The sequence below is a fragment of the Orcinus orca genome, chromosome 19 (assembly GCF_937001465.1).
Source record: "Orcinus orca chromosome 19, mOrcOrc1.1, whole genome shotgun sequence".
Taxonomy (NCBI): Eukaryota; Metazoa; Chordata; class Mammalia; order Artiodactyla; family Delphinidae; genus Orcinus; species Orcinus orca.
In genome coordinates, this window is record NC_064577.1 from 9747506 (window position 1) to 9762122 (window position 14617).

The 14617-nt window shown below is 52.4% G+C and overlaps 1 protein-coding gene across 1 annotated transcript; it reads right to left on the reverse strand.

Annotated features, from left to right (window-relative positions):
- Positions 1–519: 519 nt before the first annotated feature.
- GGT6 (gamma-glutamyltransferase 6) lies at positions 520–14566 on the reverse strand. Its single transcript, XM_033422614.2, is given in 11 exon segments — positions 520–745; positions 747–972; positions 975–1114; positions 1116–1406; positions 1408–1474; positions 1801–1914; positions 1996–2103; positions 2106–2143; positions 2145–2168; positions 2728–3116; positions 14516–14566. Coding segments are annotated over 11 exon segments (1674 nt in total).
- Positions 14567–14617: the final 51 nt, after the last annotated feature.

Here is a 14617-nt window from a genome sequence, read left to right on the forward strand (position 1 = left end):
CCTGGGTAGGGGTCTCCTGTGTTGTCCATGGGCGAAGCCCAGACACCAGGTACCTAGAAGGCTGATGTGAAAGTAACCAAGAAGTAGGAATGGCACGTGGCGTCCAGGAGGCTTGATCTTTGTTTTGTTTCCAGCCCAGATGAGGGAGATCAGTGGAGTGTGGCCTGAAGGAGAGCACAGGGATGCCAGCAGTGCGCCAGGATCTGCCTGCCCTGCCCGGAGGCCCAGAGCTTAGGGAGGGGCGTGGCTTTTTTCTACCTGTCCTTCCCGGAGCTGGATCTGAACTCAGGGCCGTCCCCAGGCCCTGGTGTTCCTTCCTCATTGTCCTCAGGTTCCTTAGCTGAAAAAACTCAAGTCCAGGCGACTGATCAGGCCAGAAGTTGAGGGCCTAAGCCAGCAGTGGGCACATGACTGATGCACACTCTTCATGTACTCCATTGGTGCTGGGCCCGCTCTGCCCTGGCCTCCAGGCTTGAGACCCCCTAACTCCCACCCACCCCTGCCAGGCACCGCCCCACCTTAAAACCCCTGAAAGGAGCAGCAGCCACTGGGGACACTGGAGACATGGGCATGCTCTGCGGGGGCTGACACCTAAAGCAGGGTCCCTTGGCCACAAGCTCCGGGGCTCTCTGTTGGTCCTTGCTGGGCCTGGGTTTGGGGCCCAGCCAAGTGGCTGAGCAGTGAGTGAGTCATGACTCTGGCAGCTGCAGGGGTCCCTGAAGGCATGAGCCCCAACACGTCGGCCTGTGTCATCTGAGCTGTCAAGAAGGATGAGGGGACAGGCCCAGGCACTGTTTGCAGACTCGGCCACCAGCTTGCTGAGTAGAACCCCGGCGCTTGGGGACAGGCGTCCAGAGCTGAAGGAACTGTTGAGCGAGGAGGTAAGGAGCACAGAGCCGCTGCTGTCCACGGTGGCCAGGACACTGCTCCCGGGGCTGATGGCAGCTTGTAGGGGTGCTGGGCAGGGCTGCGCCCCCCGGACTGTAGAGCTGCCTCCAGTAATTCCAGGCCAGCTGAGGGGCTGGGGGTGGTGAACAGGATGCCCTGGGGCACAGGTAGCTGCAATGCTGGCTCCAAGGTGGGCATGGGCCTAGCTGAGGGGCCCTCCAGCCCACAGACTCAGTAGAGCATCCCTGGCAAGGTCTGGGGTGGGAGCAAGTGCAGCCCGGTGGAGCACAGCTGCCAGTTTGGGGTTGGTGGCTTGGGCCCCAGGGCCCAGGGGAGTCCCATCAGTGTGGCAAGGTAGGGGACAGAAGCCCTTTGTGCCCTAGGCTGCGTCTACCAGAAAGCCCTCTTGAGCCAGCATGGTGGGGCCTACCAGCAGGTGTGGCGAGGGCAGGCGGCCAAAGCCTGTGTGTAGCAAATGCAGGGCAGGCAGAGCCGAGGGTAGCCCCAGGCCGGGGGCCGGGGTCTGACGTCAGGGCGGTTGAGTTGCCTGAGGAGCTACTATGGAAGAGGCCCCAGAACACGGTGCCTGGGAGGAGACAAAGGGGTCACACAGGGGTCCAGGGCACTGACTGGTGTCAGGGGCACTCAGTAGTCCCAGGTGAAGGGTCACTGACTTAGCCTGGGGTTAGTGGTTACTGACTAGGCCTGGAGACAGGCATCAATAACCAGGCCTGGGGTCAAGGTCATACTGATCTGGGATCAAGGGTCACAGCCTAGAGTTGGGGCTACTGCCCAAGTCCTACGTCCTGCTCACCAGCCAGCCTTGAAGGCCAGGGGCCACTGACTGCCTGAGTTCCAACTTACTGATCATGCCCAGGTTGGGGTCGCTGGCTGGGGTTGGGGGTCACTGACCTAGCCCTGTGGCATGAGGATGCACCACCGCCAGACACAGAGCTGCTGCAAGTCCAGCATCCACGACGTTGCCCCCGGCAACAAACAGCTCTCGACCCAGGTGGGAGCACGTGGCTACAGCAAGAAAGGGACTGTCTTGGGACTGGGACCAGTGACCCCGGCCCTCCCCTCCCCCGAGCTGCTCCTAGCACTGACCTGTAGGGCCGATGATGCTGCCGCTGTGGTACATGCCAGGCCTGTGGGAGCGCCCACTGGCTGGAGGGGCCCCAGAGCCCAAGGTTCCTGGAGAGGTACAGCTCTGCGGAGTTGCCTCACGGCCAGGGAGAAGCCAACGGCCACCAGCCCCGGGCAGACTGCCAGCCTTGTTCCTGCAGAGAGGGATGTCCCGAGCCAGGACCAGGCAGGCAGACACCCAAGAACCCAGCAAACAATTCCCAAAAGGTTTGGTCTTGCTTGTAAGGAGGAGTATAAGTTTGCCAAGGAGAAAGGGCCTCCTGGCAGAAGTCACAGCCTGTCTGGAGACACAGAGATGGGAAAGAGCTTGGGGGAAACTGAGTCTCTGGAGAGGAGGTTGGAGGGACGCCTGAAGGGGGCTTGGCAGGCTTGAGGAGCAGGGCCCGGCCAGGTGTAACCAGGACCACCCTGCCCAGCAGGTGCCTCGTGCACCAGCGGGTGGGAGCTGGGAGCCTTTGGCAGAGCAGCCGGCAGGGCTGACTTGATACAAATGTCCCTTCAGATGCACAGACCTTGGATTAACCGGCACAGGCCAGGCCTGGGACTGCAGCCGGGGGTCCCCCCAACTCAACCAGAAGTTTCCTAGAGCTGGCCAAGCACAGGGTTGTCTGGCGCTCCTTAGGGGCTCCAGAGGGAGACACTTGCCAGCCTCAGTCCTGAGTTGCTGGGTGCCCAGACCCCTCCCTGACTCACCCAGAGGAGTCCTGGGGCCCCGAAGGATGTGGAATGAGCTGCTCTGATATCTCACCCTCTTCCTCCTCAGACTCCAGGCTTGGTTCCCAGACCAGCAGCTTCTGGTAAAGCACAGGCCCTGCTATGGGTCCCACGGCCCACGGTGCCTGCCCGCCGTCCAGGCGGAGCCTTTGGAGGCCCTGCCCGAGCCTGAGCCGGTGGGGAGGAGGTGGAGGCACCCTTGGGGAAGGATGGTGGGCAGGGCACGGGGCCAGGGAGGCTGTGAGTGACCCTGCCCCACTAGGGCACGGGGCCCGAGGAGCTCTTGTGGCAGGGGACCCCGTCAGGGGAAGGAGAAGCCCAGTCCTAGGGCCACAGCCCCTGAGACCCAGGGCAGCCGCAGGCCACTCCTTTTAGGGGAAGCCGCCTTTGGATCCCGGGCCTGTTAAGGCTCTAATCTAGGGACGGGAAGCTTGGGTGAGAACTGCAGTACATTGGCTTGGATCGGGGCTCAGCATGTGACTAGTTTCTGGTATGGGGGTTTCTGGTCTCTGGCTTGGGTCAAGGCTCAGCCTGAGGCCACTCCAGGGGTCTAGGTGGGGAGCAACTTGGGTGGCGAAGGTACCTACCTCCCTGGGCACGTCATGCGGCCCTTATCCAGCAGGTGGCGCCATAGGGCTCCTGGGGAGCTGCAGCCTGGAAACCAGGTGTTTCCATATTCCTTCGCTCTGGGTTTCACTTCAAGGAGTTCTGTGGGAAAATCACAGAACTCCAAAGAGTGCTGCAGTCTCATCTGTTCTCCAGTCATCTCTCTGCTGACCACGCTCTGCTATGAGCGCCTCAAACCCCAAACCCTCCGCTGTGCTCTCAGCGGACCATCTGTCCTCCCACTTCACATATCAAAGCCAACACAAGAAGCCCTCTATATCCACCCCCAACTACAAACCCACCTTCCACCCCACTCCAATGGAAAAGCCTATTCCCTGCCTCTGGTTCTGGCCCCGACCTCTCCCCCACTTCTTACCTCCTGCTTCCCCAGGGACCTCACTCAGTGACCCCCCCCCCTCCTCTCCTGTAGCTTCACATCTTCTCTGCGGGTTCCTTCAACAACATTTAAGTGTCGAGTCTCCAGAAATTCCTCTCCTAGGTATGTACCCAACAGACGTGTACTAGAATGTTCATAGCTGCACTAGTTGGAACAGCCCCAAATTGGAAAGCTCACACCCATTATCAGTAGCACGATTGTAGTTACACAGTGCAATACTCTGCAGCGGTGAGAATGAGGGGTCTACAATTGTATGCAATGATATAGATGGATCTTACAAAGACACGACGACTGAAAGAAGCCAGGGACGAAAGAGCACATCCTATTTGCTTCCATCTGTGTAAAGTACAAGAACAGGTGAGCCTAGTTCCTGCCATTACAGGTCAGGAGGCAGAAAGGGCTTCTGGGATGCTTGGTGATGTTTTTTATCAATCTGAGGTCAGTTGCGTGGGTTCCTGATTGTGAAAGTGCATCCAGCTGTACGTTTGTGACACGTGCACTTTTCTGGAGGTATATTGCATTTCAATAAAAAGTTTTTTAAAAAGCTGGAGTATTTTCTCCATTAAAACCACAGCCACACTCGGTGCTTTGTGACCGCCTGGAGGGGTGGGATAGGGAGGGTGGGAGGGAGGGAGACGCAAGAGGGAAGAGATATGGGAACATACGTATATGTATAACTGATTCACTTTGTTATAAAGTAGAAACTAACACACCATTGTAAAGCAATCATACCCCAATAAAGATGTTAAAAAAAAAAACACAAAACCACAGCCACAAAAATCGTCCTTTCATCTCACTCGGCTCTCCATCCACTTCTCTTTCTCTCGGCCTCTTCACAAGCAGGTAGAGTGGTTAACTTTGGTGTGCCTTGGGAGTTTTTAAAATCAGATTGCTGGGCTCCGTTCCCAGAGGTTCTGACTTTGTAGGTCTGGGGTAGGGGCCAGAAATTTGCTTTCGGAACTCCCAGGTGATGCTGCTGCTACCAGTCCTGAATGAGCACTGAGCTACAAAAGATACACACCTGCTGTTGCCACTTCCTTGCCTCCCATTTTTTCCCCCTCAGCCCACTACAAGCTGGTTTCCATCCCCAACCCGCCAGAGAAACCTTCAGTTTCTAGGCTTTCTGATTTCTTGGACCAATAACTTACCAACCAACCGGAGATACCAGCATAGGGTGGCCAACTTTTTATTTTGCCATGGATTGGGTGTGGGAGGGTCACAATTACCATCTGTGTTCATTTCATAAAATAATTTGATTTCACTTCCTGTTAATACAATGTGGGAAGGTTATAGTGTCGGAATGAAGGTCAGGCCTTCCTTCCTGAGAAAACGCAGCTGGGAACCTTATGTGTCTATATGCCCCATCCTCAGACTGGCCTCTGCGCTCCTAGCACTGGCTCCCTTTATCCAGCAGACAGTCTGTGGCACCTGTCCAGCCAACATTCCTCTGTCCTTAGAACTATGCCCTAGCAAACTCTTTGGGACCAAGACCTCCACTGACTGGGTCCGGGAGACCTCTCCCTGTGTGGCCTTTCTCATTCCCACAGCTCTGGGCTTGGACAGCACTGCCCCACACCTCCGGAGATGCCTATTAGCTAAGCTCCAGTTAGACGCCAGACAGGCTTCGGGGGTGAATAATGGTCAGGCCAAAGGGCAAATGGTGCCAATCATTTCAGTGGGAGCTGGGAATAGAACTAGGTTCCAGAAACCTGGGTCTGGTCCGATCTACAAGCCTTAGCAATTGCCCAGCTATGAGACCAAAGAGCCCGGAGACAGTGACAGAGATGTCAATGATTTATTGGGTAGGGAATCTTACAAGTCTGAAGCAAAGTCCTGGAGGGGCACCCCACCATGGATGGCGGATGGCAGGCAGGCGGGCGGGCGGGCAGTCACCCCACCATGGATAGCGGGCGGCGAGCAGGCGGACCGAACACGACAAGCTTCATTACTCAGGGAAGAAGGAGGCTACCTTTTATAGGGGGAATTGACGTCACGTTGACTCATCAGTTACCAGGGAAACCAGCGGCTGGGGCAGGGGGCAAGTATGTAGGTAGTTACTGATTAAGCCCTATGATTAAGAGGATTGGGTAGTCGTGTGAGTAGGGTGTAGGTTAAGCAGGGACTGGTCAAGCAGGGGATGTACAGAGAGCAAGAGAAGCCATCTTGAGTGGCCTGACCACAGAGCCTCAATCTACAGTGCTAAGATGATAATGGATAAGCCTCATCGCTGCAACTATACACACACACACACGCACAGGTGTCTCTGAGTGCGAAGTGTAGGACTATAGGTTGATTCATGCCTTCATCATTTATTTTTAAATTATTATTTATTTTGGCCACACTATGCGGCTTGCGGGATCTTAGTTCCCCAACTGGGGATTGAACCCGGGCCCTAACCACTGGACGGCCAGGGAATTCCATATTTTTAAAGTTTTTTATTAAAGTATAGATGATTTCCAATATTATACTAGTTTCAGGTGTACAACATAGTGATTCAATATTTTTATAGGTTATACTCCATTTAAAGTTATTACAAAACAATGACTATATTGATGATTTCATTCTCTTAAAAGTTCTCAACTTTATCCTAATGGTTCTGCACATTAGAATCACCTGTAAGCTTTAAAAGCTCCTAATACCCAGGCAGACCAATTAAAAAATTAAATCAAACTCTTTAGGTTGGAGATTCATCAGTTTTTAAAAATTAATTAATTTATTTATTTTTGGTTGCCTTGGGGTCTTTCTTGCTGTGCGTGGGCTTTCTCTAGTTGCGGCGAGCGGGGGCTACTCTTTGATGTGGTGCGTGGGCTTCTCATTGCGGTGGCTTCTCTTGTTGTGGAGCACAGGTTCTAGGTGCACAGTCTTCAGTAGCTGTGGGATGCGGGCTTCAGTAGTTGCGGCTCATCGACTGTAGAGTGCAAGGTCAGTAGCTGTGCTGCGTTGCTCCGCGGCATGTGGGATCTTCCCGGACCAGGGCTCGAACCCGTGTCCCCTGCATTGGCAAGCGGGTTCTTAACCACTGCGCCACCAGGGAAGGCCCTCATCAGTTTTTTAAAAAGCTTTCCAGGTGTTTTCAACGTGCAGCCAAGGTTGAGAACCACTGCCTTATCTAGCCCGCTAGTTCAGTGATTTCTGCTACTGGAATCATTTCCAGGGACTTAAAAATGATACCAATGTGCTAATCCCTCCCCCTCTGCAGTCCCACACCAATGGAGTCAGTATCTCTGGAAGTGAGCCTCAGTTATCAGGAGAGTTTTTAAAGCTCCTCAGGTGATTCTAATGTGTAGCCAGAATTGAGAACTGCTGCTTCTATTAATACCCTCCTAGGTGCCTTTACCAGGCATTCCCTGGGTATCTCTTCTGTGCTGGGGGAGGGTGGTGAGGAGCCTGGGAACAGCCAGAGGTTGGTTGTCCTCCAGCAGCCCTGGCCGCTCCTACAAAAAGAGGCAAGGAAGGATATGGGCCCAGCAGTCAGCTTTTCTCCAGTCCCCTCAAGCTGACTTTCCTGCTCATCGTCTCTGGCTCAGACCTGCCGTGTGTGTGCATGCACAGGTGCACATGACTTTATAATTGGACCCTGGGACATGCTGAGATTTGACTCTGATTATAAATTTGGAGGCAGTGAAGTGTGGTAGGCGTGGAAGAATTGGCTTTTCCTTGCAAGGTGATTCTGTGATGTGACCAGAATATGGGTATTAAAAAAAAAAATTACGAAAATCAGCCCTGGTGATTATAGTTGCAGATATCACCAAAAAGGGTTTCTGAGAAAGCCAGGAACAGCCTCAACAGACAGAGGAGGCAGTGTTAGAGTGGGTGTATTTGCTGAGCCATTTGCTAAGACAACTGTACACTCGGGAAAGACAAATACCTTTATCTTTCAGGGATTATTAGATGCTGGCTCTGAGCCAATAATACCTAAATCGTTATTGCTGTGGTCCACCTGTTAAAATGAGGACTTATGACAGTTAAAGGGAAATTTGACCAAGATAGAGCTGGTGGAATTCTTCACTCATACTGTAGCTATTTCCACACTTTCTGAGTACACAGTTGGAATAATACACTCTGCAGCTACCATAATCTTTACATTATTTCTCAGATTCATAGAGTAAGAGCCTTTATTGTGGTAAGAGCCAAGTGGAGGCCTCCCTCTTCAATGCTCCCTCTATGAGCAGAATACTCAGATCAATACTGGAAGAATTGCAAAGATGAGTGCTACCGTTAAAGACTTGAAAAATGGAGGGGTACGGATTCCTATTTCAACTTAATTTAGTGGTCTGTATAATGCAGAAGACAGATGGGTCTTGGGAAATTACAGTAGGTGTAGTAACAAGAGTTAAGTCAAATTGCAGCTGCTATTCCAGGTATTTCTTTATTGAGGAAAATGAACAGAGCCTCTGGCAAATGCTCTATTCTCTACCCCAATAAGCAGAGAATCCAGAAGTCTTGTTTTTACCTGGTAGGGATAGCAGTACACCTTCACCTTCTAGCCTCAAAATGATGGCAGCACAGCTTCTAATGTTCAGGGTCAGGGATACAAGCTGGGGCATCTGGTGCCCAGATGAGATGGAAACAGTGGTGCCTTCACCAGACATTTCTGCCCCGTGATTTTGAGCATTAGCCTCTGAGGCAGTTCTTGAACAGCTCCCCACGTCACCCAACCACTTTCTGTGCCCACAGACCTTTCATAAATTTATTTTCTATTTAATGCAGGCAGAAGTATGTCTTTTGCTTACAACTAGTAACACTGACTGAGGCACATACCTCTAGAAGTCCCTGTAGGGCAGCAAACATCCTACACGGCTTGAAGTTCGGACCAGGGACGTGTCTCTTGATAGAACCAGGATTCTCATCTCCAAATACTGAAGTCACTCACGCAGATGAACAGACGTGAGGTCAGTTATCTCACTGGCTGAGCTTAGGCCACATGTGTGCCCCTTGCCAGTAGAGGAAGAGTATGTCTTAGAGCCAGACTTAGAATTGGGGAAGTTCAGCTCCAGTAAGAGGTCATTACTTGGTCAATTTCTTTTCTGAATATTTCTAAAGCAAGAAAGCCTGGGGGCTTCCCTGGTGGCGCAGTGGTTGCGAGTCTGCCTGCCGATGCAGGGGACACGGGTTCGTGCCCCTGTCCGGGAGGATCCCACATGCCGCGGAGCGGCTGGGCCCCTGAGCCATGGCCACTGAGCCTGCGTGTCCGGAGCCTGTGCTCCGCAACAGGAGAGGCCACATCAGTGAGAGGCCTGCATACCGCAAAAAAAAAAAAAAAAGCTTGAATCAGGAAGCACCTCCGTTGCCCCTTTCCTGGCAGCATCTAGTTCTTTATTCACTGCTTTAATCTCTGTCAAAAATGTTCCAGTTGCCTCTGGGTACCGGTCTTCTCCTGGTGCCGAGAGCCTCACATATCTTTGACGATACTTCCTGTAGTGGGTCTGTCATGTTTTTGAATGCCTCCTCTCTCCACTCCTTCCTAATAGCATCCAGATTTTCTACTGGGGAATTATTCCTCCCCACCCCTCATAGCGTGGAGTCCTCGTGAGAAGTGGTGGTAAGTTCAAATATCTGGGACTGATCAAGCAAAACAAAAAACAAAACAAAAAACTCGTGACCACTAGATGGTAGTGGCACACAATGAGCTGTACGAGCGTGGCTCTGGGACAGGACTGCGGTCACGGGAAGTCCCCCATAGCAGGAGACGTTCTAGGGATAGCAGTGCTGGGCCACCCCCTGGAAGGGAAGAGGGCAAGGGACCTCCCGGGGGAGAAGGGACTCCAAGAGGGGGTTTATGTGTCTAGGTAGGTCTCTGGGTCAGACAACTCCAAAGGGCAGCAGTGGCTTGGGGTCTTTTATAGCTCTGGGGTTTGTCTTATCTATGGCCGGCAGATGTTGGGTGAAGTTTTGCAGGGTGTGTAAAGCACGCAGGTGCTAAGGGGCTGAAAATATGCTTATTGGGGCTATATTTAAAGCAACTGGATGTGTACAAATTTGAGTTTGGCCCCCGGAGGGGGGGCTTTTGAGCAATGGATCCCAGCCTGCTATGAAGTAAACACCATAGGGGTCACCACACAACACAGGGGTTATCTATAGCCCTTTTATTGATATATGACAGGCTAATAATAACGAGTGCCTGTCTCCCGCCTCTCTCTTCCACTACAGAAGGGGAGGGAGCAGATCTTTCCTCAACCCACCCTGCTGGTATAGACAAGGGGCACTGTTTTCTGGGGCTGACAGTTGAGAGAGACAGAGAGAGATACAGAGAGAGAGAGAGACAGAAACAGAAACTAGAACCCTGTACTAGCTGATAGGTCTCTGGGTCCACACTCTAGCTCTGAGATGGGGTTATCAGTCAGGCTACATTCTGGTCCAAGCGTCAGTGCATCCAACAATGGCTTGAACAAATAAGGGCTGATTTTTCTCACTAGTTTAGAGTTAACCGGCTGCTGCTTTTGCTCTGGGGCTCCCCAGCGTTGGGACTAGTTATCTATGTGCCCTTCTTGGTCTTTCCCCATGGTATCCAGGGGCTGTTTGAAACACCTCAGCCGTTGCCCTGGCAGGAAGGAGGGGACGAAGGGACAGCACCAGTGGTGGAATTTCCTGCTGGATGCCCCCGGCCGATTTCTGCTTTTGCCTCTGTGGCCAGAACTGAGTCACACAGCCACCCCCGCCAGCTGCAAGGGAGGCTGGAAACGTAGTTCATGGATCCTCTGTAAGGGAGGAGAGTGAGGGAGAGGCTGGGGGCTGGGCACGGCTGTTGGGTTAGGCAGCCTGTGTGCCCCGCCTCGGGGCACTGTGTGTAGCTGATCATCCTGGAGCACGAAGTCCAGGGGCTGTACGGGGGCCCCAGCCCTTTACTGACAGGATGTGTCCCCAAAGTCTAAATCAGGTTCAACAAGTAGTCTCAGATGCAGGTGGTTAGGAGATCTAGAAGGCAATGATTGATTTCATGATTTCCCTAACTCTTCCACATTTGGGAAACTGAGTCCCTGGCTGTGGTTCCTCAACACGGAAGACCACTTTGGGCATTATTCACCTTGGACCTGAGGTCACCAACCCCCTTCCAAACTTAGAGGCAAAGAGTAGAGCTTAGGTCATCACAGGAAACAGACTTCCCAAGATCAATTAAGGTATTGATCTCTCAGGTCTGATTTGGGAAACTTGAGCTCAGTCTCTAAATCTGGGACTGAATCACTCTGAACAAGTTATTAACTCTGTGCCCAGGTTTTTCCATCTAAAAAATCTCTCCTTGCTACTAAATGATGGGGCATAATGGTTTCAGGAGCGCGTGTGCTAGAGTTAACCTGCTTGGGGGTGAATTCTGTGTGACCCCCTCCAAGCCTCAGTTTCCCCACCTATAAAATGAGCATAATAACAGTTTGCATAAGTAACTCATTATAAGCACTCAACACGTTAACAGTTGTCATAACTGTTGGCATTACCAATGGTATACCTGTCTTGCAAGGCTCTATAATAAGTCCTTTTGGTTTTGCGATCGTAGCATCCTTTATAGAGACCTACACACAATTCCTCGGGAAATATATTCAGCTCTGAGACCCCTTGCATTTGTGTGTGCTGTGCCACTGCCTGGAATCCACCCCTGCCCCAGCTTTCCGCCCAGCAAACATCTATTCCTTCATCAAGATCCCACTCAAGGGTAACTCCCTTAATTACCCAGCCTTCTCCGCCCACTTGTCCAGCTGAGTGGCATGGCCTGTGAGAGTTCCAGCTCTCCTGGGTGGCAGCCACAGAAAAACCACTGGGCATCACTGAGCAGTGTAAGGATGCTTGAGTGTCTCGCGGAACCCGAGGGCCTCAGAAATGGCCTGGAGCCCAGAGAAGCAGGGCTGCTGGAAGCACCTTCTTCTCTCTTTCTCTTGGGGAATCAGCTTCTACTTTTTCTCTAGCTGCAAACTGGCTGTTACCCGTCCACATGATAGACAGCAGCTGTCACCCACCCTCCAAAGCCTACATCTAGAGAGCAGCCGGATGGAACTGAAATCTCCTGGTCCTACGTCCAAACTCCTCAGGAGAGGGGCTCATTGGCCCACCTTCCGTTAGCTGCTCACTGACCCAGCCAACCGGGGCGGGGGTGGGGAGGAGCAGGGCTAGATGGTGCAAATACGGTGGTTCCTGCTGAACTGAGTTGAGGGGGGCAGTCTCTGAGAAGGGAAATTTGTGCAGGAATTTGAATACAAGCAAGAAGCCACCCTGTTGCCTACTTAGAGCCCTCTGCACATTCAGAAGGTGTGTTGCCCGCATGCTCTGATCCCAGCAGGGCTACTCACGCTTTCCTTCAAGGTGTATATATATATATTTATACATATATATATATATATATGTATATATATATATATTTTTTTTTTGCGGTATGCGGGCCTCTCACTGTTGTGGCCTCTCCCGTCGCGGAGCACAGGCTCCGGACGCGCAGGCTCAGCGGCCATGGCTCACGGGCCCAGCCGCTCCGCGGCATGTGGGATCCTCCCGGACCGGGGCACAAACCCGCGTCCCCTGCATCGGCAGGCGGACTCTCAACCACTGTGCCACCTGGGAAGCCCTCCTTCAAGGTATATTAGTTAAGATTCTTAACTGAGCAAGCTTAGCAAAAAACTTCTGAGAGCTAAAGCCAAGAGTGGGGCATCTCATAGAAAGAGCTGGTTGTTCAACTCTTTGCACGAGAGGACCCAGGGGAGCTCTGGGGATGCGGCCACAGGAGTTAGTGACCCTCCTCTCTAGATCTCTAGATCCTCTAGTTATTTCCTGCCTCTATGCGTTTCTGTTTCAAAATCCCGATTCCCAGGAGGCCGACTCTGCCCAGCCCTGATGGGCTGCTGAGCGGTTTGGCCGGGGAGGGCAGGGTATGTCTATCACATGGACACGGTTGTGGAGCCCTCCCTGTGTATGCTGGCGTGCAGTTCTCAGAGAAGCTTTTGGGAGCTGGGGAGTTAGTTCAGGCCATAGTGAGAAGAACCCTGAGTTTGGGGCCAGGAGTTCAGCCTTGCCTGAACCTTTACAGGGACCTGGGCAAGTAGCTTGCTTTCCCCCAGTTCCCTGTGAACCTGTTTCCTCATCTATAAAACTGGGGAGTTGGGCTGAAAGACCACAGGGACCCCATGACATTCTGTCCATTCACACATTCTTTTTCTGGAACTCACCACCCAGTAGCTAAACTTTTGAGACGTCCCCAGAAGGTCTGAGAAATGTAAGCAGATTCTTAGAGTGATCAACTCCTGCCAAAGACTTAGCCCTCAGGGACCCAGCACGTTTCACTCTGTGCTGCTCACAGATGACACTTATCCACGAATAGACCTCAAACGCTCAAATACTAAGGATTTTCCTGTGGTATCAGGAGATTGTGAGAGAACAGGGTGCGTACCAGCTTGAGAAAAAGGCGCTCTTTGTTTTGTCTTACTACTGACAGGTTAATCTCTGTTAACATAAAGGCATCCTTTCCTTAATTTTAACTGTCTCAAATTTGAGGGATGCTAACTCCCCCCATTAAAGAGTCTTCATACCTAATTGAGATCGTCCACTTAAGTGCCAATTATGACCTAAGGAATGCAATGGGAAATAGTTCATAAAGAAATTGTCTTCTTCCAGGATTTCCAGAACATACCAAGGGCCACAATTCTTCAACAAGGCTCAAACCAAGCCAGCATCTGGTTCTCTGTGATAACTTCATTACGTAATTCACGTGTAAAGGTAAACACAACAATAGGTGTGAATGTTGCAGGACAGCTGAGTCTAGCACTCTGCTACTTCCTTTCTGGGCTTCAGTTTTTCCAGATGTACAATGATTGAGTTGGACTAGATACTTTCAAAGTCTGCACTCACAGCTTCAATGTTTACGACTTCCAAGACACACTGATTTTTCAAGGACACAGGCCAAGTTGAAAGAAATTAACATGGCCTCTTACTGCCGGCTCATGTGTGATAAAAGAGGAAATGTTTCCCTATTTCTGCTCCCACCTCTCGGCTTCTTGGTCCTTGGGGCAGAATGCGTACCAGCAGAGAGCAGAGGTTACCAATTTTCTTTCCAAAGACATCCTGAGATAAGATAAGCATCTTTCAAAAATCGGCATCTACACTTCTTGACTTCCTCCAATCCTCTATTGAAATTGCCTTTGGCAAAGTGTCATTGGCGATTGCCCAGCTGCCAGACCTAGAGGATGTTTTCCTTTCTTGGCCTACGCTGGAGCGTTTGACCCGCTGACCACCAGTGCCTCCAAACATTCTCCTCCTGTGGCACCTGTGATGCTACGCTTTTCTGGCTTCCTTCAGCCCCTCGGAGGTTCTTTCTTAGCCTGCTGGTTGGTCCGGTTCTTCGCTCAACCGGGAAGTACTGGTGTCTTCCGGGGCTCAGGCCCAGACCCCTCCTCCGAGCTCTTCAAACTCTCACGTGCTGCTTGGCTTCCACTGCCGCCTGTCTGCAGATGTCTCCCCGCCCTCTGGCTGCCGCTGGACCTTCCTCCCCACCACAGGGTCCTCGCCCTCAACGTGTGAGCTCGTCACCTTCACTCCCCGACCCCCACCCTCACTGCCCAGCCCTCTGCCTCCCACGTTCCCTCTCAGCAAAAAAGGCGCCCCGATGCACTCTGATACCCAAGCCAGAAACCGGGGGGCCGTCCTTGGCCCCTCTCCCTCCCTCGCCCTGTATATCCAAGCGGTCCCCAAGCCCCGGAAGCCCTAGACTGTCCGGACTCTGTCCCTCCTCTGCTTGCTGCCCCCACCCCCGGGACGGGCTCTGTGTGAAGCGCTTCTCAGGGGTTAGCTCACCCACAGGCGCCCTCGGCGGCGGGTGTGGCGGGAGAACTTGAACTGAGCCATGTGTGACTCCAGAACCCACACTCGTAGCCACCGACTTGAATCTGTGGCGAG